We start from the raw sequence: 26,415 nt of genomic DNA on the forward strand, positions 1-26,415 counted from the left end.
TCCTGGTTAAGTTCCAGCACACACTCACTTTAATTTTATCTGATATAAATCATCTGATACTAGCAAAAGTTCGATTCTTCTAAAACTAAGAAAAACAAAACCTTTACAAGAAAATATTTAATACATCATGAAATACTATTAAAATGATGCAAATAAACTTAACTATTTAAAGGATCGTTCTTCACAAAAAATTAAAAACTGCAAATTCAAAATAATACAACGTAGTGGGCTAACTACAAAGCACAGTAATGAAATATTAGAAGTGACCAATACAGAACTCCAGGTTGTATATGCATTTCATTTCCATCCACGCTTTTTCTTCCAACATGAAAGTAATCTTTGGTTGTCTAATAAAGATGATCAAAAAACTGCTGCACTCCCAATAGCTTAATAATATATGGGCAAGCTTCAGTTCTACTTGCCTGCAACTTATAAATTCCTCTATCAAAAACTCATCCACTTTCAGCAAGTGATTTTTCTATCACTTACTCAATACCTAACCATAGAAATATCTTTCCAATACAATTCTGACCTCTTCTCACGAATGCTATCTCTAAAAAACAAGTACACTAAATTGATCATGCTGTTCAATATTAAAATAATTTATCGTTACTAATCTAACAAAAATACAAATATCACAGACTACAGATACTCTAATATATTACTATCCCCTACCATATTAATCTACACTTTTTAAAAAATCCATGTTTCTTTATTATAATTTATTATTTCTAATTTCCCTTTATATATTATTTTTTTTCTTGAACCAGGTTCACCTCTGTTATCTTTTCCTTTCCTCTAGTTATCCTCCCATTCCCCCATTTAAACTTACTGTAACTCTTGAAGGTTCTCTAAGGTTTCCTCTTATGATTATTTTAAATATCCTTTCCAATAGTACTACTACTTTGTCCATATCCCTGTACAAGTTAAAACTGGAAAATTTTAATTACGGTAACTTTTAATACATTAAAGGATTATATATGGGGTTTCCTAAATTAAAACTAGACAAAATATTGAACTAATAAGATACTTTCATACCAAAACCTTTAAACATAAAAGGAACAAAAATCTAAACTTCAAATTTAATGTTAGCTATCTGCAAATAAAATATAAAATCAATAATATTAATTATGTCTCTATTATAACAAGAGAGCCCATATTATTTAAAGATTTGGACTGAAAGACTTCATGACCTAATGATATAACTTAGTTTGATGGTTGCATTGAAAATGCTGTGAATAAACTGTTATAAATTTAGTTCTAAATATCTATATAATATATAAATAATTTCTTAAGCAAATGAAGATTTTAATAATAATGAAATTTCTCCTTTATTGTGTACTCTTTTATGTGGACAAAAATTAAATACTTAATTAAAATTTCATATAAAGCCTTCAAAAATAACCAAATATTCCCATAAAAACAAGTCTAAACTCTGTTAGCCTTACATTAGTTTTACCCTTGCATACATAAAATAAACAAACACATAAAACAAATAATAGTTATTACATTTTATTTTTTGAAAATAAGTAGTCAAATAAAAACACCTAGGATTAATGTACCCTCCAAAAGCAGTTCTTTATCCTTCTAATTCTCTTGGAGGATTAATCCTCACCTGGCCTCTTTATTACATAAAGTAAATCAGAACTATAAGGAAGTAAGTCTGTAAGAACTGAGAGCTGCTTATTGTTGATTTAAATGGTCTTAGTTTCCTTGCCATTCCATTTATTTCAAAGTTGTGGGTTTATGAGAAAATACTCTATTTCATGTTTCCAAACTATAAAGTACCCAGTGAAGTACAACTAAGAGAGAAATAAATCTACAATTATAAAGAATTTCAAGGCGCTTTTAAATTTTAAATAAAGTAAATTTGGAACTGGCACAGCAGTGTGGATTTTCTTTTTCCTTTTTCCATTTTATATATAAAATATCTTCCTATTTTAAATTCTTTTTACTAACAAAAAGGTATGTTCACATATCAGTAAATTTAGTAAAATTCTGGAATATTATCAATACCTAATTCATTCAAAAAGGCAATGAGGTACACAACTTAAAACTCCAAAGTGAGAGTAAACACATCACATGCAAATCAAAAGTAGAAGATGAGACAGACTGCCTTTACAAAAACTTCTAAGGAAGATTTAATTCTTAACCAACTCACCCAATTTTTGTCTTCTCTTTTAATTTAGAACAAGTTTTGTTTTTTTGCTCTCTTTGTCCTTTGGCTTGGATTTCATCCTTCTTCCTTTCTTCTCCTCTTTTCCTTCAACTGAAGCACTAGGAAAGTTTTCAGGGCTCATTACTCGTGGAATATTGCGTTCCCCTCGCTCCTTTGCTTTTGCTATGGCCTCTGATATTATACGATTAGCCTTTTCTTGCTTGCTTTCTGATTCCACCTTTTTTCTCTGCTTCTTCTCGGACATGATCCTCACCTGGGTATTCTGCAACTTAGTGTATGTCCCAGAACCATCACTCTTCTTGGAAGATGGAGGCTAGAGAAATCAAAATAATTTTTACACAATATATAAAAGTACATTTAAACAATTAATACACACAACCAAAACTTTAGAATTAAGCTTAAAGAAGTAAAATACATAAGCAAATATATGTGTTACAGTTTAAAATTAAAACACTTTGCTGATTTAGATATTAGTCTAGGTATAAAATAAAAAGCCAAACTATTGCTTTTAAAAATGAAGATTAAAGAAGGGTAATATAGATTCACTGATATTTTCACAGCATTCTTAATTAGCTGATTCAAATTTTGTCCTATAAATACAGCTAATCCAAATTAAGTCATATAAATATTCTGGGCATTTGGAATAAGTATCTTCTTTCCTCTTCATTCCAGAACTCTGACAATTATTAACAAATTTAAAATATCAATTTTCATTCAGAATGACTACTCCCCATAGTTTATTATGATTTTTAGAAAAACAAAGCCTCTCTGCTTTACAAGAAACTGGAACTAGAACCTGAAACCATTTAAATCATTTTAATGTGCAGTCTATGCGGCAATATAGCTAGTTAGTAAACAGACAAAACCATACTAAAAATTAGAGAAAGTTTTAGTTCTTCTGTGAAAGAGTTAAATGAGGATTTTTTTCTCTTTCTATATCATAATATTTTGCTCAAGCAATTCTGGAAAAAAACAAATTTATAGTTTTACGTTAAAATTATTAATATTTTAGCAATATCACAGGAAGCAAATCAACAGCATTTTAAAAAGAATATCCTCTTCAAACACGCATTCATCCACATATTCTTAGATCACAGTTTTGTTACATTCTTACCCGTAAACATGCCTCTGACTACAGCAAGGGAAAAAACCACCAGGAATTTCCAAACACATTTTCATGCTGATTCCAGTGTGCTTCACTGGATATCTTTTCTATACCTGCCTCATCAAAGGTTTCATAGCAGTGCTACAGCACTGAGAAAGGAAGGAGGGTTTAGAATCGCTCACTAAAATGCCACCTTAAGGCCTACAGGCTATAACAAATAACCAAGACGCGAGAAAACAGCAACAAGCTCAAGATGGCGATGCAGTACGACTCCCGCAGCAGCAGCCAGTAATAAGGAAGGTTATTCAATCCCATTAGCCTTTTAGCCCAAAGAACCCCTCCTCCTCCCACTCATTCAGGCTTTCACTTACCCTTCCTCTTGGCCTCTTCACTGAAGACATTTTTGGCGTCAGACAAAGGCTTGCCCTCTGCTTTTTCACCACCCCAGGCAGTGCTCAAGAAAAAAGCATTGAAAGAAGATTCCTAAATGGCCTATTTAGCAAGCTGCAACCAAGAGATGCACAACCCTCCACAAATACACATTGTGATTTATCAACACATTTCTGCCTTGGCAAGTTTATATCCACTGTTCATCCTAATTAGATATGAAAAAGGCGTAAACCCCTCCTAAAAAGCTGAGTTTCCTCAATAGCTGTAAGCAGATAGCCAGATTCCAACAAAGCACAGAAAGAAATGAATGCACAAAGCATCAAAATGCATCAGCATGAATATTAGAGATGTCGTTAAAAATACTGACTCCTTCTGCGGAAGTAGGCCAGCAGATGGTGCTACCAGTTATTATTCCATTAGACTCTGCAATTTAACCCCCAATGGACTGTTCTTCCCTCCATGTAACATATTTAACTCTCACTCTACCATTTCCTGTAGTAAAGTTTTTAAAAAATATACGTAAAAACTTGATTTCAAAAAATTATTTGAAAACAAAAACAGTAGTGAAGTGGCTTTATGTAGCTATCATCATTAAAAAAACAAAGTCCAATGCAATTATTACCAGAGAAAAATACTTTTCTCCGTGATAATTCTAAAATATTTAAAGCATAAACACAGCTGAAGAGGAGTGAAGGGTTAAAGAGGAGGTCATGGAAATGAACACATAACAAGTGACTTCTCTTTAAGAAATTAGATAAGGTCTCTCATTATTCTCCTAACAAAAAGCTAACAATGTTATTTTTAAAACAGAGAACTGAAGCTATTTTCATTTAAATTCTAAAAAGAAGCTTAAGATTTTGAAATGAACACATAAGATCTGTCTATAAAGAATAACTAATCCTACTTAAAATTTTCTCTTACTTAAACCTGAATTCATACATTAATTTATTTTCCTAACCTCAAAAAACTCCTAAAACATTCCTGACCTTTACTCTCCACATTCTGTTTCAACTAAACTGTTGAGTTTTTCATATAACAATTTGAGTTTTGGTCAGTTACTAAAAATAAGTAGCAAGTCCTCCTGAATTTGATAATTAATACCATTTTTCTCCTATAAAATATTGAGACTGTTTTAGTAGAATGAAATACCTAAAACAAAATTTTCACTGTTTCAAAATTCACATTGACCTCTTTCATTAATGCCATTTTTTCAACTGGTCTTGGCAGATCACCTAACATCTGCATCAAAGAACCTGTTTTTAGTTTTTTTTTTTCCTTTTAGGCATCAAAGCTCCCGAAATGGAGCTACATTATATGAATAGTATCCTAGAAAGACTAAAGTAAAGAGCAGGAAAGGATATTAAAGGCATAGGATCATTAATGGCAAGAAAAGGATCTTAGTAACCTGAGAGGTCATCTATGTAAAAATCATAATAACCAATAATAATGGCTAACACCAAATGCTTATTAGGTGACAGGCACTATTCTAAGCATTTTACATGTAATAATTAATTCAATCCTGAGTAGTAGGGTAATAGTGATAATGGAGAGGTATAGCACATGGGAGAGATTCTTATAGTAGCATTTCAAAATGAGAGACTTAGGGGCACAAATAATTTTTAGAAATAATAATAAGAAGAGCTAACACATATTATCCTTACTATGTTCTAGGCACTATGCCTAATATGATATACACATGAACAATGTGGATTTAAACTGCCTGGGTCCACTTATATACAGATTTTTTCCAATAAATACTACAGTGCTACATAATCCACCACTGGTTTCATCCAAGGATGTGGAACCACAGATATGGAGGAATCATGAACTACAAATATGGAGGAATCACATAAAGGGAAAACTAACTATAAATTATAATTGGATCTTTCAGTGAGTCGCTAACCCCACATTGTTCAAGGATCTACAGTGCAGTAACTCAGTTAATCTTAAAAACAACCCTACGAAGAAAACCAAAATTCAAAGAGATACATGCATTCCAATGTTCACTGCAACACAATTTACAATAGCCAGGACACAGAAGAAACCTAAATGTACATCAACAAAGAAATGGATAAAGAAGATGTGCTACAAATATACAATGGAATATTAGCCATAAAAAAGAACAAAATAATGCCATCTGCAGCAACATGGATGCACCAAGAGACTGTGATACTCAGTGAAGAAAGTCAGACACAGAAAGATAAGTATCATATGATATTGCTTATTGTGATCTTAAAAAAGGATACAAATAAACTTATTTACAAAACAGAAGTAGAGTACAGGTAGAAAACAAATGTATGGTTCCCAGGGGATGGGAGGGGGGAATAAATGGGAGACTGAAATTGACATATACACATTACCACTGTGGCTGCTTAGTCACTAAGACGTGTCTGACTTTTTGTAACCCCATGGACTGTAGCCCACCAGGCCCAGGCAAGAATACTGCAGTGGGTCGCCATTTTCATTTCCAGGGGAGCTTCCTGGCCCAGGGATCAATCCCACATCTCCTGCTTGGTAGGCGGATTCTTTACTACTGAGCCACCTGGGAAGCCTCATATACACACTACTACATATGAAAGACGTAAACTAATAAGAGCCTGCTGCTTAGTACAGGGAACTCGACTCAATTCTCTGTAATGGCCTATATGGGAAAGAATCTTTAAAAAAAGTGGATGTATATATATAAATATATGTGTAATCTTTGCTGTACACCTGAAACTAATGCAACATTGTAAACCAACTATACTCCAATAAAAATGAAAAAACAAAAACAACTCTGTTAGATATGTACTACTATATCCTCAGAGCTAAGGATACTAAGGCAGAGAGGCTTCCTAGGTGGCGCTAGGGGTAAAGAACTTGCCTGCCAATTCAGAAGACATAAGAGACACCAGTTGGATCCCTGGATTGGGAAGATCCCCAGGAGGAGGGCATGGCAACCCACTCCAGTATTCTTGCCTGGAGAATCTCATGGACAGAGGAGCCTGGCGGGCTACCGTCCATAAGGTCGCAGAGAGTCGGACATGACTAAAGTGACCAAGCAAGCACGCACTAAGGCATAGAAAAATAACTTGCCTGAAACCACACGGCTACTGCAAGATGGACCAGGGATGAGGAGGCAGAAAGCCTTATAATGGAAAACATGCTCTTAACCACTGTATAATACAAGTAAGTTTTGTATTTGTATTGTAAGTTACATGGATTGGTTCAAATACCAATATATTACAGAGACTGGTTCAAATACCCTAAGATATAGAGATTAATTTGAATACAAAAGAAAGTAAATGACTTTCTCAAAATTGCAGAGATACTAGTAACGATGCAAGAAACAAGTTCAGTTTTTTCCAGTCCTCTTTCCAAGAGGTAGAAATAACCTATACATGGGTGGGTATGGCTGACAAGCAGGAAGAGTCAATACTTATTTTCTAGACCAAGTACTAGTACAGGAGAAGACAAAAGAAACAGGAAATCTAGTTGAGAAAGGGTGTGTATGGGTACATGATTTAATTCTTTTCACACTGAGCTTGAAATGGAAAGTTTGAGTAATTGGAAATTTGGGACTAGATCCTCAGAAAGAAGTAAGGGTTGGAATATAAGATTTAGATGTTCTTGCCATTTTCTTTCAATATCTTAACTCACTGACACTATTCACAGAACCGAGGGTGATTTCCAAAATATCTCACTTCTCGTACAAAGCTTTTCAATAGATTCTATTACTCGATTCAAAATCCATTTAACGATGAATCTTAACAGTAGACAATCAAATATTTATAATCAAACATTCCTTCTACTATTCAGTTCGGTTCAGTCAGTGGCTCAGTCATGTCCAACTCTTTGCAACCCCATGAACCGCAGGACGCCACGCCTCCCTGTCCATCACCAGCTCCTGGAGTTTACCCAAACTCATGTCCATTGAGTCAGTGATGCCATCCAACCATCTCATCCTCTGTCGTCCCCTTCTCCTCCTGCCCTCAATCTTTTCCAGTATCAGGGTCTTTTCCAATGAGGCAGCTCTTCGTATTAGGTGGCCAAAGTATTGGAGTTTCAGCTTCAACATCAGTCCTTCCAATGAACACCCAGGACTGATCTCCTTTGGGATGGAATGGTTGCATCTCTTTGCAGTCCAAGGGACTCTCAAGAGTCTTCTCCAACACCACAGTTCAAAAACATCAATTCTTTGGTGCTCAGCTTTCTTCACAGTCCAATTCTCACATCCATACATGACTACTGGAAAAACCATAGCCTTGACTAGATGGACCTTTGTTGACAGAGTAATGTCTCTGCTGTTTACTATGCTGTCTAGGTTGGTCATAAGTTTCCAAGGAGTCAGCATCTTTTAATTTCATGGCTGCAATCATCATCTGCAGTGATTTGGGAGCCCAAGAAAATAAAGTCTGACACTGTTTCCACTGTTTCCCCATCTATTTGCCATGAAGTGATGGGACCAGATGCCATGATCTTCGTTTTCTTAATGTTGAGCTTTAAGCCAACTTTTTCACTCTCCTCTTTCACTTTCATCAAGAGGCTCTTTAGTTCTTCACTTTCTGCCATAAGGGTGGTGTCATCTGCATATCTGAGGTTATTGATATTTCTCCTGGCAATCTTGATTCCATTTTGTGCTTCCTCCACCCCAGCGTTTCTCATGAGGTACTCTGCATATAAGTTAAATAAGCAGGGTGACAATATACAGCCTTGACGTACTCCTTTTCCTATTTGGAATCAGTCTGCTGTTCCATGTCCAGTTCTAACTGTTGCTTCCTGACCTGCATACAGGTTTCTCAAGAGGCAGGTCAGGTGGTCTGGTACTCCCATCTCTTTCAGAATCGTCCACAGTTTATTGTGATCCACACAGTCAAAGGCTTTGGCATAGTCAATAAAGCAGAAATAGATGTTTTTCTGGAACTCTCTTGCTTTTTCGATGATCCAGTGGATGTTGGCAATTTGATCTCTGGTTCCTCTGCCTTTTCTAAAACCAGCTTGAACATCTGAAAGTTCACGGTTCATGTATTGCTGAATCCTGGCTTGGAGAATTTTGAGCATTACTTTACTAGTGATTTTAAAACTATATTACATTTTTATAAAAATATACTTAAAACTATACTTTAAAACTATATTCTCATGGAACATGAACACTGAAATGTTAAGTAACTAATCATTTTTAATGTAGGCAATTTCCCAATTTACACAAATATACAAAAGGGTAGTTAATAGTAACTTTTCTCAATGTTACAATTTTTCTTTTTCGCCCACATAAGCATTCAACATATTCTGTCCAATCTTTCTCTCAGTCCCAACAGCTCCTGCTGTATTAATTTCCCACTCATTATGCTTATAGTTATATAGGAAAATATTATCTGTAGAATATTTATTATATTTATTATTAGTAATATTTATTAATACTTATTGTGTGTTAGTTGCTCAGTTGTGTCCAACTCTTTGCGACCCCATGGACTATAGCCCGCCAGGCTCTTCTGTCCATGGGATTCTCCAAGCAAGAATACTGGAGTGGATAGCCATTCTCTTCTCCAGGTGATTTTCCCAACCCAGGGGTCAGAACTCAGGTCTCCTGCATTGCAGGCATACTCTTTACCATCTGAGCCACCAGGAAGCCCAAATATTTATTATTAAATAGGAAATAGATCAAGTCTTTCGGGGTGAGGGAACATCAGATTTGCAGTGCACTCTCCAATTCTTTACAAAGTAATAGAATTTTTTTGTATTTCATTTTTGATTTCTCTCTAGGTTTGTCACAGTTTCAAAACACAACTTAAAAAAAATAAAGGCAAAGGTCTTCCTCCCCAAGGATTGGGTATGCTAAATGAAAAAAAAATACATAAAATACAAATATTTATAAAAACAAGTCATAGCAAATCATAAAGATTTGATATATGTGACATATCAATTATTTTGATAGCAATTGGAAGAATATACAGAAGACCCTGGATGTCATATTTCAATGTTGGAGAAACTCAAGGATTTATGCTATAAGTGTTTTTCAAACCATAAACCATGACCTAATAACAAGTCACAATATAAATTTAGTAGGTCCAGACTAGTACTAAAAAAATGAAGTAGAATAGAATGAAAAAGAGTGGTACCCAGCCTTTATGAATGCTACCTTTTAAAAATTAGAAGGTTTTAATACCATAGTTATTCCTCTTTTCTTTCATAAAAGAAGCAAAGAGATTTGGGTAAGGAGCTAGAGACGTTAAAATCTAAGTGGGAACTCAATTCTTTCTCCTCTTGGTGGAATAATTTTCCCACATATTGGCCCATTCTCAATTCATCCATTTCAAATATTTTAGTTGCATCAGATCAGATCAGATCAGTCGCTCAGTCGTGTCCGACCATTTGCGACCCCATGAATCGCAGCACGCCAGGCCTCCCTGTCCATCACCAACTCACAGAGTTCACTGAGACTCACGTCCATCGAGTCAGTGATGCCATCCAGCCATCTCATCCTCTGTCGTCCCCGTCTCCTCCTGCCCCCAATCCCTCCCAGCATCAGAGTCTTTTCCAATGAGTCAACTCTTCACATGAGGTGGGCAAAGTACTGGAGTTTCAGCTTTAGCATCATTCCTTCCAAAGAAATCCCAGGGCTGATCTCCTTCAGAATGGACTGGTTGGATCTCCTTGCAGTCCAAGGGACTCTCAAGAGTCTTCTCTAACACCACATACAAACAGTTAAAAACTTGAATCACCAGTGTGTAGATATGAATGGAAATCAAAAATCTTCAAAAAGAAGGGGAGAATGGTCACATGACTACTATACATCTACTATTGAGCACAGGTTCCTTTCTTAGGGAAAAATATAAAAAAATTAAAGTTCTATTTCATACATTTTTACAACAATACAAAGGAATACAGTATCTCAAGTAACAAAACTGATATAAGTCTTTGGTAATAATAAAACACAAAATGAGGAATTTTCAACAACATATTTAAACTGTATTATAGCTAAAAACCTTCCAACTTTTCTCAGAAGAGAGGACTCTCAGGATTCAGACTTTGGGGATGAGGTGAATGGAGCTTCCAATGGAAGAGAATATACAACAGAACAGAGATAATGAAACTTGAGCAAGACTGAGTTTTACTGCCAAGAGACAACAGAATAAAAGAAGAGAACCAGTAGTGCAACCCAAAACATCAAGTTTTGAATAGCTGGAGATGAAAAGGAGTCAAAAAAAGAAAAACAAAAAGAAAACTACAAAAATGGTAAGGTGAGTATCACGAGTGTTGAAATGGAAGTCAAAAGGGAAGAGTTAAAAACTCTGCCATCAAAAGGAAAGCAAAGGGACTTCCCTGGTGGTCCAGTGGTTAAGACTCTGAGCTTCTACCACAGGGGGTGTAGGTTTGATCTCTGGTTGGGGAACTAAGATCCTTTATATGTCTTAGTACAGTCAAATAAAAAAAAATTTTCAATAAATAAATGTAAAGTAAATATCTGAAGACAATTTGATATTATAAACCTAACTTAGAAGGCATTTTAGTTCTGTTAAACTGTTTATAGTAAGCCAGGATGCTAGTTTTTAATATTTTTATTTTAGGGTGAATTATATAATTATTTCCTTAAGTACTCATATTAAACTAAACTCTAAAAACAATAAATTTATAGTTGATTTTAATAATATTTATCAAACATTAGTGGTAACTTCTTATGCATTCATTACATAACATCATTTCCAAGGGTACCAATAAAGACTTCCTGTTAAAGAGAAAAAAAAAACAGGAAAAATTGATCCAAATTATTATGTCAAAGTCTGAGTTTTACCCACAGATTTGTTTTCAGAGTTTTTGATAGACGTGAGGCAATTATTTTATTTTGTTTTCTTTACATCTGTGAACTCCCACATTCACAAATTAAAAGGCTTATTCTTATGACTTGTGCTAGTATCCAGGTTTCCACTTTTACCTAGTGACGACATTCTCTTTTACTGTCATAAGTCCTGAATTATACATTGTAAGATAATATTATTGTATTTCATTTAATCATCCACATAGTAGTTCAGACAAATAGTGGATATTCATGAAAAGTTATTTTTTTTAAATAAAAATTTATTATTATGTGACAGGAAATACAGAGAGAGAAAACATGTTAGAGCATACCATGGGAATGTATTCAGCAAAATCCAGAACGTGGGAAACTTTAAAGACAAATGGCTCAGTTTCTTCACAAAGAAACTATAAGAAACAAAGTGTAACCACAGATCAAGAGACTTAAGACTAAATGTAATGCCAAAATTAAAAAGAAAAAAGAAGACACTCAAAATTCATATCAATTGAATGCAATATGTGGCCCTTGTCTTGATACAGACCCGAGAAAGTGTGTAAGACCATATTTGTTAATACTAGGGCACTTTAACTTTGATTGGATATTTGATTATGAAGGAATAATAGTTATTAAGTGTGAAACTAATTTTAAAGTTGTGTTTTAAAGCAAAAACCTTTGTCTTCTAGGTATATAAACTGAAATATTTACAGATGACACGATATCATTGAGGTGTGTTTCAAGATAGTTGCTGGAGGGGGTGGTAATGATAGCCATAGGGTCATCTAGACAAAAAATTGCCTATAAACTGATGGCTGTTGTAGCTGAGTGACAGATACTCTGATTTTGTGTACACATGAAATGTTATATATAATAAAGAAATTTAAACAGTTGTATTCTGGGAATAACAAGTAATTTGGCATGACAAGAAAACAATGCATGTGGAAAAATGATAAGCAATTAAGACAGAAAGGTAATGGGTTAGATTATCAAGTGTTGTAAGTTATGCTAAAATATCTGGACTTTATGCTAAACTGAAATAGGGAATCAGTAATTCACTACATACAGGGAAGTAATAGGACCAGATTTTTACATTTAGGGTTGCTGCTGCTGCTGCTGCTAAGTCGCTTCAGTCGTGTCCGACCCTGTGCGACCCCACAGACGGCAGCCCACCAGGCTCCCCCTGGTGGGCTGGTTCTCCCAGGCAAGAACACTGGAGTGGGTTGCCATTTCCTTCTCCATGCATGAAAGTAAAAAGTGAAAGTGAAGTCGCTCAGTCGTGTCCAACTCTTAGCGACCCCATGGACTGCAGCCCACCAGGCTACTCCGTCCATGGATTTTCCAGGCAAGAGTACTGAGTGGGGTGCCACTGCCTTCTCTGTTAGAGTTGCTAAGTGGTTTCAATAAAAATATCAAATATTTCATGAAAACTTTTTTGTTTACAAAATGGTTATACGTGATATAAAAACAAATAATATTTAACCTATTTTACATTAGTTTGTGTTGCTTTTTCAATGCCATATTGTTCAAAACTTTGTCTTTTGTTTCTAAACAAAATTATATCTTAAACACATTAAACCACAAAATTTCATGAAGTTCCTTACTGACAACATTAAATATACTGAATTCATCAGTCCACAAATTACTAATGACACTAAAAGCTGTTCTCAGCATAATGTTGTGATTAAAGCAAAGCGCTTTGGACTCAGCCAGCCCTGGGTCCCAGTTTCATCATCTGTAAAATGGAGATAATAATAGTGTCTATCTTCTAGGGCTATGTGAGGCCTAACAGATAATGCTAGTAAAGTGCTTAGTGTGGCGTCTGGCACACAAATACTCAGAAATGTCAGATACTATTGTTACCGCTGTAATGTGATACTGTGCCCACCTCACTGCATCACCGTATCAGGCTTTACTGTGATGACAGTATGTCTTATAACTGGTACTGTTAACTTTGATCCCTTGGTTAAAGTAATGTCTGCCATGACTATCATAAATTTCTCCTTTTATAATTATTAAGTATCTTATCAGACTATGCAAATATCTTGCCTCTCATAAATATTTGCCTAGTTATTTTAGCTAAAACTGATGACTGCTGCCTTTAACAATTATTATTACTGTGGTTATTTCCCTAATGGAAAATATTTATTTCCATCATTCCTTCCACATTTTCAACTGGAATTCTACTACAAACAAACGTTGCCTCTTCTCTTTATCTATTCATTCAGTCATTCACTTATTCAATTATTTATACTTGTATAGACTCATGGACTGGTATAAACTTATTTTATTCTATGGGTTATAATCTGATAAGATTATTTGTCATTCAAATTTTTCCATCTTTGACCTTTTAGAGCTCCTTCAAGTTGGTTCCTAAGCTCTGTTTACCAGCACCATATTTTGAACACTTCTTTACTTTCTGGCACTGTAAGATATTCCAGGTTACTGGTAAGAATAGTTTAACACAGTGGTTGAGGTGTAAGCCATATTACAGTAGATTAAGAAGTAAATGGGAAGAAAGTGACAGTGTTAAATACTTTTCTTAAATAAATGAAGGGAAAATGGCAGGCTACAGTTGAATTGCAAACTTGGGAAGGAAATGGCAATCCACTCCAGTACTATTGCCTGGAAAATCCCATGGACAGAGGAGCCTTGGTAGGCTACAGTCTATGGGGTTGCAAAGAGTTGGACACGACTGAGAGAGTTCACTTCACTTCACTGTATGAGAGAGAGAAAATGAAATTAGAGAATGAGTTTTATCACAAGTACAAAATTTAAAGCCCTTTCCATAAAACAATTCAAAATTATCACACCACTAATAAAAAATTAAAATATTAGGGCTTCCCTGGTGGCTCAGTGGTTAAGAATCTGCCTGCCAGTGCAGGAGTTACGGTTTTGATCCCTGTTCCGGAAAGATCCCACACGCCTTGAAGGAACTAAGCCTACTAAGCCCACGTGCTGCAGCTACTGAAGCCAGCCTCCACAACCAGGGAAGCACCTCAGTGAGAAGTCATGCACTGCTACTAGACAGTAACCCCTGCTTGCCGCACCTAGAGAAAGCCCATGTAGCAACACAGACCCAGCACAGCCAAAACCAAAAATAAAGAAAAGGATAAAAAAGAAGAAAATGAAAAAGAAACTCTATCAAAAAAATTAAAATATTATATATAAATATCACTTAGGTAAATAATACAAACTTCCCACAGCATCTTTTCTAAAATGCTTCTTGTTCAGTTGTTCAGTCATGTCTGACTCTTTGCAACCCCACTGACTGCAGCACACCAGGCTTCCCTATCCTTTACCACCTCCCGGAGCTTGCTCAAACTCATGTCCATTGAGTCTGAGATGCCATCCAACCATCTCGTCCTCTGTTGTCCCTTTCTCCTGCCTTCAATCCTTCCCAGCATCAGAGTCTTTTCTAATGAGTCAGCTCTTCACATTAGGTAGCCAAAGTATTGCAGCTTCAGCTTCTGCATCAGTCTTTACAATGAAGGTTCAGGACTGACTTCCTTTGGGACTGACTGGTTTGATCTCCTTGCAGTTCTAGGGACTCTCAAGAGTCTTCTCCAACACCACAGTTCAAAAGCATCAATTCTTCAGCACTCTGCTTTCTTTATGGTCCAACTCTCACATCCATACATGACTACTGGAAAAACTATAGCTTTGACTAGACAGACCTTTGTTGGCAAAGTAATGTCTCTGCTTTTTAATATGCTGTCTAGGTTGGTCGTAGCTTTTCTTCCAAGAAGCAAGAGTCTTTTAATTTCATGGCTGCAGTCATCATCTGCAATTATTTTGGAGCCCAAGAAAATAAAGTCTGTCTGTTTCCATTGTTTCCCCATCTATTTACTGTAAGATTTCTTGAATATGTTAATTCAAAAATAATTTTCCTTCCCATAAGTTTTCACTATTTCTTATTTGACTTCACAATATTCCTATTAATCAAATTATTAAAATTAATCAAATATTAATTATTCCTAACTGCAGATGAAAGAGTTCAGGCACAGACAGGACAAATATCTATCACACTGAAATAACAGCAAAGCTCAACTCTTCTGCTAAGTTATTGTCATAGATGACTACTGGTCCAAAGTCCATAAAGCATTACATTTAAGACAATGAATGAGGCATCAGTAGGCTTTCCAAAGCAGTAAATCCATTTGCTATTTTCTATTTCTTCCAGATAAAAAGAGAGACTGAAGTGTGGTAAAGGCAGTCTGACAAAACCCATGGGTAAAATACATTTTTACAGTCTTGAGAAAACCTGATACAGTATAAGGGAAATAGTGTAAGCAAATTAACCACCACACAGTTGCATAATTTGGTGGACAACACTAATCACCACATTCTAAATTCTTTGGACAATATTTTCAAAGCTGGATCATCGAAAAAGCAAGAGAGTTCCAGAAAAACATCTATTTCTGCTTTATTGACTATGCCAAACAAAGCCTTTGACTGTGTGAATCACAATAAACTGTGGAAAATTCTGAAAGAGATGGGAATACCAGACCACCTGACCTGCCTCTAGGGAAACCTATATGCAGGTCAGGAAGCAACAGTTGAACTGGACATGGAACAGCAGACTGATTCCAAATAGGAAAAGGAGTACATCAAGGCTGTATATTGTCACCCTGCTTATTTAACTTATATGCAGAGTATATTATGAGAAACGCTGGACTGGAAGAAACACAAGCTGGAATCAAGATTGACGGGAGAAATATCAATAACCTCAGATATGCAGATGACACTACCCTCATGGCAGAAAGTGAAGAGGAACTAAAAAGCCTCTTGATGAAAGTGAAAGAGGAGAGTGAAAAAGTTGGCTTAAAGCTCAACATTCAGAAAACGAAGATCATGGCATCTGGTCCCATCACTTCATGGGAAATAGATGGGGAAACAGTGGAAACAGTGTCCGACTTTATTTTTTTGGGCCCCAAAATCACTGCAGATGGTGACTGCAGCCATGAAATTAAAAGATGCTTACTCCTTGGAAGAAAAGTTATAACCAACCTAGATAGCACATTCAAAAGCAGAGACATTACTTTGCCAACAAAGGTCCATCTAGTCAAGGCTATGGTTTTTCCAGTAGTTGTGTATAGATGCGAGAGTTGGACTGTGAAGAAAGCTGAGTGCCGAAGAATTCATGCTTTTGAACTGTGGTGTTGGAGAAGACTCTTGAGAGTCCCTTGGACTGCAAGGGGATCCAACCAGTCCATTCTAAAGGAGGTCAGCCCTGGGAGTTCTTTGGAAGGAATGATGCTAAAGTTGAAACTCCAGTACTTTGGCCACCTCATGTGAAGAGTTGACTCATTGGAAAAGACTCTGATGCTGGGAGGGATTGGGGGCAGGAGGAGAAGGGGACGACAGAGGATGAGATGGCTGGATGGCATCACTGACTCGATGGACGTGAGTCTCAGTGAACTCGAGGAGTTGGTGATGGACAGGGAGACCTGGCGTGCTGCGAATCATGGGGTCACAAAGAGTCGGACACGACTGAGCGACTGAACTGAACTGAACTGAATAAAATAAATATAAAGGAAAAAAAAACAACCCTCAAATCCTTAAAGAGAAGATTGAGAATTGGTTATGTTCAAAGACACTGGTTTTTTGTATACAATTTATGAAAAATCAATTTTACTTTCAGAATTCTGAGATATTTAAAAATCTACTTGAACACTCAAGTAATTACTAACATAAATAAAAATGATGGTAAGGGGAGGCTAATTTAAATACATTTGCAATAAGGAAAAATTTTTAAATAAGGTATTTGAATTTGATTTACAGCTTTAGGCAAGAGAAAATCAAATATTGAAGAGTAGCTATACATAAAAAGTCAAAAGCATTTTAGAAATCACAAAATATACTTAATTTCATATTATAATTTCATCTTGCAGAATGCAAAGGAAGTCGTGAGAGAAACTGCATCTCTGGATGTAACTCTAACCACAAGAGAAGTTATTTGTGGAAGTAGAAGTGATGGGAATTATATGAAAAAACTAAACATGACCTTTTGGCATCCACAACATGCTTAGGCATACTAGCTGTGTGTCATAAATGTAGGCCTTTTGATGCTAAAGGAAAAAAAGTATCATCATATGGCCTGAAACTTACAAAAGCACAAGACAGATCAACAAAGTCAGGAAATACAGTTCAGCAAGTCAGGACTCAAAAATCAAATTCCAACAATTCAATAAGAAATGATTCTAACAAGGACAGATGTAGTATATCTAAAAATACTGGTTGCAAACTTGCCAGATTTCAAAACGCAGAGTACAAAAGACAGAATTAAGAAGAATATAAGAGGCACTGACCTGTAGGAATAGTGCTGGGAAGTTCACAATGACTTAAGGTTTTATAAATGATAAAGGGCAATTAAAAATGCTCCACTGACTGCTTTAAACAAGAAGGTTAGGATCTTGAGGACACAGTGTGGGAGGGTGGGATGGCTAGGAAAGGAAAATCAGGGAAGGAAGAGGGGACAGATGCAAGAGAACATAATTCTTCAAGTATTACTATACTCATGTCCATACTAAGTTTCAAAGAGAGTAATATTTAGATTCATGAAGGGTTTAACTCCAATGCTAGGTCTGAACCTGGCAGAAATCATGCTACATTTCTTTTAAGAATAGGAAGAAGCAAACCTATGCATGTCAACTGAGATCTTCCAAAATCTGTCTAAGAGAATCTACCTCCTCAGCTTGCACATAGCCCCTCCAAATGAATGAGTATTTTCAGCTTAAATCTGGGATCCGGTCAATCTTCTGGGTTCCTCTAGCCTTTCAATTCAGCTTAAGATCTCTTCAGCAAACCTACCATTAGTTCTTAATTAGCCTCCCTCTTAGATCATACTCAAAAATGCTGATGAAAAAAATTTAAAAGGCCAAATCTATAAATGGGTATTCGTGTGAGCACATGTGTACATGCACACACGCACACACAAACCCTACTACCTACTTAAAAAAAAAAAAAGGCAGGGAGAGAAAAAGTATGTGCAACAGTTCATGTGAAAAATACCAGGAAATTTTAGCTCACTGTAAACTAAATGAATATATGGTACAATGAGCTTGCCAAAAAAGTAAATGCAATCTTAGACTGCACAAACAGGAAAGAAGTATAATGAACAAGGGAGGTGATAATTATAGTATACTCTAGTCTCACCAAAAGAAATGTATTCTGTTTGAGGTTTAAGAGGAACACTGACTAGATCACTCATTTAAGACACATTATTTGAGTACATACTACCTACCAGACATGCTGTTTAAATACCGGGAATAAAACAGTGAGCAAGATAAAGCCCCTGATCTAATGGAGCTAACATTTTAGAGAAGGAGATAGGCAAATAGGGGGGAAAAAATCAGGTAAGGGTAATGGCTATGCCAAGAATGAAAACAGGATGACAGGATTAAAAGTGATGGGGTGACTATTTTAAAATGGACACAAGGAAAGTCTAACTGAGGAGACCACTCATACTGAAATCGGAATGAAAAGAAAGAATTAGCAATGCAAAGATCTGAGGAAAGATGAATCAAATTATTCTAAGCAGCTTTGAGAAATTAGCAACAAAGCACAAAAATGAACATTCTGATTTTTATATTTTAAAAATCCAAGTTTCCCTATTGGATAACATTTTGCACCAACTATACTATCCTTTCCAGTCTGTACTTCTGGAGACCACTCCATGCAAGAGAACCTCATTCCTCTTCAGATCTTATCCGTTCAGGTCCTACAGTTTTAAGCTGGTTCCTTCTAATAATTAGCCATCACTATTCTCAATGGTCTGATTTTCAGAGTCAGGATTTTTAACTATAAACTAAAATCTCATTACAAGCCATCAGTTCAGGGGATAGCCATTAACACTCTTTATAAACGTAGTGGACTAGTGTTTTCAGAAACACTGGTTACAGCTTAATACACACACGCCCCTACATATATACATTCATAAACATTAAAAAACACACCTATGCTGGGTCACAGTAAAAAATTTTGAAATACACAGTTCTGAGAGGTTAATGAACGCTTCAATTTTATTTCTTAGGGGTTCAACGCAGACTCTTCGCTTAGGGTTGGAGGGCTTTGAGTCACCTGGTATTAGTCTACCTGGAGGATGGAATCGACCATATTGGGCAATTAGTTAATCAATCAAAGAGATAAACAGTTATAGCTATTTAATGGATATAATAAAAATAAAAACTCTGACCCTGAAGCTCAGATGAGCATCGCTGACCAACAATGTCCAATGCATACTGCCACACTCAAAGGTGGGACCACCAAAGAGAGCACTTTGTGTTTGAAACCCTCTGAAGCTGCCTATGCATCCCTTCTTTTGACAAGTTTTAACCCACGAGTCCATGTGGTCACCAAGAGTCAGACAAGACTGACACACACATACACACACACAACCTATAATCTCCCCTGTAATAAACTGTAACCATAAGTATAATAGTTCTTCAGCGAGTTCTGCTAGCCTATTATTTAAACTAAGGGTGGTTCTGGGAACCTCCAGAATGTGTAGATGGTGTCACAAGTCAAGGCAGGGGCTTCCTTGGTGGCTCAGTGGTAAAGAATCCGCCTGCCAATGCAGGAGACTCGGGTTTGATCCCTGATCTGGGAATATCCCACATGCTGCAGAGCAACTAAGCCCATGCACCACAACTACTGAGCCTGTGCTCTAGAGCCCGGGAGCCGTAAGTACTGAGCTCACATGCCCCAAAGACTGAAGTGCGAGCATCCTAGAGCCCATGCGCTTCATCAGGCCACCACAGTGAGGAAGCCCATGCACTACAGCTACAGAGTAGGCCCTGCTCTCCACAACCGGAGAAAAGCAGTAATAATGGCACAGCAGTAACAACCCGGCAGAACCAAAAATTAAAAAGAAATAAAACTATTTTTTTTTTAATTAGAAGAAAAAATGAAGGCAGTTTTGGGACTATGTTAGCTCTGCAGTTTATTTAACTCATGACTAATACTCTTAAATGAAAACAAAAGTTTGATGAGAAAACAAAGAGATCTTGATCTGACAACTATCTTCAAATGTTAGCCTATTGCAAAGATTTTCAAGTTTTTGTAAAATGTATAAAACTAACAATGATTCCATTCTATTAAAGGCCTATCTATATGAAACCTGGACTGAGAAAACTGTTTCCTTAAATATTCCTATGCAAATCTTAAAACAAAAAAATTTGTACATAAGAAAATATCAATATGCCAAGAAACTCAGTAAAGAATACAGTAGATTTAGCTGTTTTTATAATTACATATAAATCTGCAATTATCTTCAGATAAAAATGTGTAATTAAAGAAGACAGCTTAGTCTTTCCTAAGAACTCAGAGACAGTCTCCTTCTGGCCTTGAAGAAGCAAGCTGCTATGAGTCCTACAGCTTCAAGGAAATGAATTCTGCCAACAATCCCATGAGCCTAGATGAGGGTGTGAGTCTTCTATAAGATCACAGCCCCAAGTGGACTCGCTGGATGCAGTCTTATGAGACCCTAAGCAGAGAAACCAGCTAAGCTGGGCCTGGACATCTGACCCAAGGAAACTATGAGATAATAAATGGATGCTGTTTTAAATTACTAAATATGTGGTTGATCTGGCACTACATTCACATACCCTACAACTGAACAATTTTACTCCTGGGTACACACTCCACATAAATACATAGAAAGTTCGATAACAGGCAAAACTAATCTATGAACGTGTAAGTCAAAATAGTGATTACCTTTAGGATGAGGGCAAGCAAGACTAGTAGGAGGCCTGAGGAGATTTTTAGGATTCTGATAATGTTCAATTTATTGATTTGGATTGGTGAAGTAGATGATGATGAGTCTGAAAATTTATCAAACTATTTACTTCTAATTTGTGTACTTTTCTGTATGTTACACAACAAATTAAAAGGCTACAACTCTAAAAGTGCCTACTATTTAATCTTACTATCATTAATCTAAGTAAATAGTGATTTATTATACCAGCTATTTAAGAAAAAAACCATCTGTTCTAATGCATTGATGTCTTGACACAAAAAACAAATTATTTTTCTTTACTGCTATTTAGTGTTTTTTATGAAAATAAATAGTAAAAAATAAAAAGGAAATATTATATATCTCCTCCAATACCAGGAGAAACCTATAAGATACTGAAAGACATCTGAGAGTTTACTTCAACCAATGTAATTAGTGATGGGGGAAGGAAAGGAAATTTTTTAAAACCTACAATCAAAATGTGAAGATTTTAAACAGAAATAGAATATTTTAAGTCTACAATCATTTTAGACTGTTAGCATTTCTACATAACATGATCATCTTCTCTTTTACCAGTTATTATCTCCAATTCCCAAATACTGAAATACTTTCTTTTTTAAGTTATATCAATAACTTTGAATTTACTGTTCTGGTTGTTTGCAGTGCCCTTTCTCTCAAAGGCAGCCAAGCAAACATCTTATTCAAAATTCGGTGTAGATATCACTTCCTTTTTATAATATGTAATTTTACTGCTATGTTTGCCAAAGCATATTGTAGTTATTTAGAAGTCAAGGTCATATTCGATTTGTATCTCTAAAACCTAGCCAGTGTTTGGTACAGTTGCATCATCTACGCAATGAGGATAATCACAATATCTATGGCTATGACAAACCGATAGAGTATATTAAAAAGCAAAAACATCACTTTGCCAACAAAGGTCCATATAGTCAAAGCTATGGTTTTTCCAGCAGTCAGGTACCAATGTAAGAGATGGACCATAAAGAAGGCTGAGAGCCAAAGAATCAACGCTTTCAAACTGTGGTGTTAGAGAAGACTCTTGAGAGCCCTGTGAACTACAAGGAGATCCAACCAGTCAATCCTAAAGGAAATCAATCCGAATGTTCATTGGAAGGACTGATGCCGAAGCTGAAGCTCCAATACTGTGGCCACCTGATGCAAAGAGTCGACTCATTGGAAAAGACCCTGTTGGTGGAAAAAACTGACAGCAGGAGGAGAAGGGGATGACAGAGAATGAGATGGTTGGACGGCATCACCGATTCAGTGGATGTGAGCTTGAGTAAACTTCAGGAGATGGTGAAGGACAGGGAAGCCTGGTGTGCTGCAACCATGAGGTCACAAAGAGTCAGACACAACTGAGCGACTGAACAACACAATGCCCATGTATGGAATCCAGAAAGATTTTACAGATGAGCCTGTTTGCAGGGCAGGAATAGAGACACAGATGCAGAGAACAGACAATGTGGAAATGGGGGGAAAGGGTGGGTGAGACAAATATTGGGACAGCAGGACTGACACATAAACACTACTGTGTGTAACACAGATGGCCAGTGGGAACCTGCTGCATAGCACAGGGAGCTCAGCTGGGTGCTCTGTGGTGACCTAGATGGATGGGATGGGGCGGGGGGAAGTTGGTTCAAGAGAGAGTGGATATACGCATACATATACCTGCTTTACCTGACAGTAAAGCAATTATACTGCAATTTTTAAAAAAATAAGAAAAAACCCATTCATTTCTATTTTTTCATCTTCTCAACCTTAAGAGAGATTTCAAATAAATAAGGCAAATATGAATATATTTTTAATCTCATTTCATGAAGATTAGCTTATTTTCTCCATGTTAAAAATAGTATGTAAATAACCATTAACAATAAAAAGAAAATAGTGACTCTGGAGTTAGGCAATCTTGGGTTTAAAACTTCTTTCTGTTACATATCAGCCATGTAACTTTGGGCAAGTTTGTTAATCTTTCCAAACTATAGTGCCCTCATCCATAAAATGCATATAATACTGCTGCTAAGTCGCTTCAGTCATGTCTGACTCTGTGCGACCCCATAGACAGCAGCCCATCAGGCTCCACCGTCCCTGGGATTCTCCAGGCAAGAACACTGGAGTGGGTTGCCATTTCCTTCTCCAACGCATGAAAGTGAAAAGTGAAAGTGAAGTCGCTCAGTTGTGTCTGACTCTTAGCGATTCCATGGACTGCAGCCTACCAGGCTCCTCCGTCCATGGGATTTTCCAGGCAAGAGTACTGGAGTGGGGTGCCACTGCCTTCTCCTACCAGCTAAAAGATTGTGTTCAGTATTAAAACAAGCTAATTCATGCAGCGCATAGTGTGATAATTGGCTATAATATTTTTTGAGTGCCTATTTCTTAAGCTCTTTACAAATATTATCCTATTTAATCTTACATGTATCAGTCACTAAAAGAGATAGCTACAGAAAAAAAAAGTGTTTGTATATAGTGATTTGTGGTTCAATTGTTTTGCTTTTTTAAGGAAAAGGAAACATTGTATTTTAATGAATGAGTGATACTTACAGTAGTGAGAGATTTGGGAAGTTATGGTGTCATGTACGAGGCTTTGAGTGCCAGGCTAAGTGAAGACGTTGGGCAGGAAAAATTACGATAAAAGCTATACCAGATTAACCTGGCACTAAAGTGGAACAAAGCAGAGGCAGTAATTTAGAGGAGGTACATCTAAGTTATCAGCCCTCACTGCCCATCCGTAAAGAGGTCTACATTCAAATGAAAAATGTTAAACGAGATTTAAGAAGGTATGTATTTGGTGGAGAAGTAAATGGCAACCCACTCCAGTATTCTTGCCTGGAAAATCTCATGGACAGATGAGCCTGGTGGGCTAGTGTCTGGCATCGCAGAGTCATACACAATTTAGCAACTGAACAACAACAACACACAATCAGGCAGATTGTGATTTGGGGAAATAGTTCTTGATGGAAATGTGACATAAAATGAAGAGTGAAGTGACCTAGCAATATGGAATACAGAGTTTTGTAAGAAATTAACATTTGTGTATAGAATAATAATTGCAAATATTCAAACGATAAAGTCCATGGCTAAAGAAAAAAAAAAAAAGAAGGTATGTATTTAGGGAGTATCTTGTACAAAGTGATATAAGAAAGCTTGGGATACCATAAAATAAAAGAAGCAGAAAATATAGAGCGAGAAGCTAGGAGAGCTTTAGCAAGTATCTTGGAGAATCTGGAATAGTGAGGAGGAGAAAAAAGAAGAACCAAGAAATTGGAGAAAGAATAATCAGCCTAAGACTTTGTAGTGAAACAGATCCATAGAATCCATATGGATTCCTGAATTCAGATCCCTGAAACCATAGAAACAGATCCCAGAAAAAGTGATGAGCTTCAGATATGCAGACGACACTACCCTTACGGCAGAAAGTGAAGAGGAAATAAAAGCCTCTTGATGAAAGTGAAAGAGGAGAGTGAAAAAGTTGGCTTAAAGCTCAACATTCAGAAAACTAAAATCATGGCATCTGGTCCCATCACTTCATGGGAAATAGATGGGAAACAGTGGAAACAGTGTCAGACTTTAATTTTTGGGCTCCAAAATCACTGCAGATGGTGACTGCAGCCATGAAATTAAAAGACACTTACTCCTTGGAAGGAAAGTTATAACCAACCTAGATAGCATATTCAAAAGCAGAGACATTTCTTTGTCAACAAAGGTCCATCTAGTCAAGGCTATGGTTTTTCCAGTGGTCATGTATGGATGCGAGAGTTGGACTGTGAAGAAAGCTGAGCGCCGAAGAAGTGATGCTTTTGAACTCTTGAGAGTCCCTTGGACTGCAAGGAGATCCAACCAGTCCATCCTAAAGGAGATCAGTCCTGGGTGTTCATTGGAAGGACTGATGCTGAAACTCCAATACTTTGGCCACCTCATGCGAAGAACTGACTCATTGGAAAAGACCCTGATGCTGGGAGGGACTGGGGGCAGGAGAAGGGGATGACAGAGGATGAGATGGTTGGATGGCATCACTGACTTGATGGACGTGAGTCTGGGTAAACTCCGGGAGTTGGTGATGGACAAGGAGGCCTGGCGTGCTGTGATTCATGGGGTCGCAAAGAGTTGGACACGACTGAGCAACTGAATTGAACTGAACAGTGTCAAAAACTGAGTACCTATGAGAAGTAATTGGTATAACCCTTACTCTACATTTCAAGAAGTCTAGATGGTTTATTCTCACCAGAAGTACTGTCATCTATATTTTTGCCTTAATATATCACTAAAACAGTTTTCAAATATTTATAATCTCTCATTCTTCTCTTCCCTCAAAAGAAATCTAAGAGATTTCAGTAACTCACTTGTTCTCCTCAAATTATGTAAATCCCTTTCATTTATCCCAATTTTAGCCAACGTTTTCCCTGAAGGAAAAAGTAAATTTAGAAGGCACGTTAAAATAAAGGGGACAAGTAATTAATTTTTAAAATGTCAGAGAGAACTCATAGCTACTTACAGACCACTGTTCCTTCAAAGAACATCCTGGCAACAAGAAAATATATAAAATTTGTATGTCATGATAATTTAAATTGGTATGCCAGGATTATTAAAAAAAATTTTTTAATGACAAAGCAATGAAGACTTGGATATATTTTTAATTCTAAAGTCATGACCAAAACTAAAGAGTTCAAACATTTCAGTGGTATATTTTAAGTAAAAATGATTTAAACAATTCAGTAGTATATCCTAACAGTTGGAGAAACTTGAATATGAATAAGATTTTAAATGAAATGTGAAATTACTATTGACTATCTTCGGTGACCAACCTAGACAGCATATTAAAAAGTAGACACATCACTTTACCAACAAAGGTCCGTCTAGTCAAGGCTATGGTTTTTCCAGTGGTCATGTATGGATGTGAGAGTTGGACTGTGCAGAAAGCTGAGTGCCGAAGAAGTGATGCTTTTGAACTGTGGTGTTGGAGAAGACTCTTGAGAGTCTGTTGGACTGCAAGGAGATCCAACCAGTCCATCCTAAAGGAAATCAGCCGTGAATATTCATTGGACGGACTGATGCTGAAGCTGAAACTCCAATACTTTGGCCACCTGATGCGAAGATCTGACTCACTGGAAAAGACCCTGATGCTGGGAAAGATTAAAGGCAGAAGAAGGGGACGAAAGGGGATGAGATGGTGGGATGGCATCACCAACTCGATGCAAATGAGTTTGAGTATGCTCCAGGAGTTA

General features: G+C 36.6%; 1 protein-coding gene across 1 annotated transcript in view; it reads right to left on the minus strand.

The window, feature by feature from the left end:
- The window catches only part of CHD9 (chromodomain helicase DNA binding protein 9), a 167,886-nt gene that overhangs the window by 92,099 nt on the left and 49,372 nt on the right, over positions 1-26,415 (minus strand). The window contains 2 exon segments of the mRNA XM_070388434.1: positions 2,162-2,201; positions 2,204-2,492. Of these exon segments, the coding sequence (XP_070244535.1) occupies positions 2,162-2,201; positions 2,204-2,492 (329 nt within the window).

Source organism: Bos mutus, chromosome 18 (assembly GCF_027580195.1).
Source record: "Bos mutus isolate GX-2022 chromosome 18, NWIPB_WYAK_1.1, whole genome shotgun sequence".
In the NCBI taxonomy this organism is placed as follows: Eukaryota; Metazoa; Chordata; class Mammalia; order Artiodactyla; family Bovidae; genus Bos; species Bos mutus.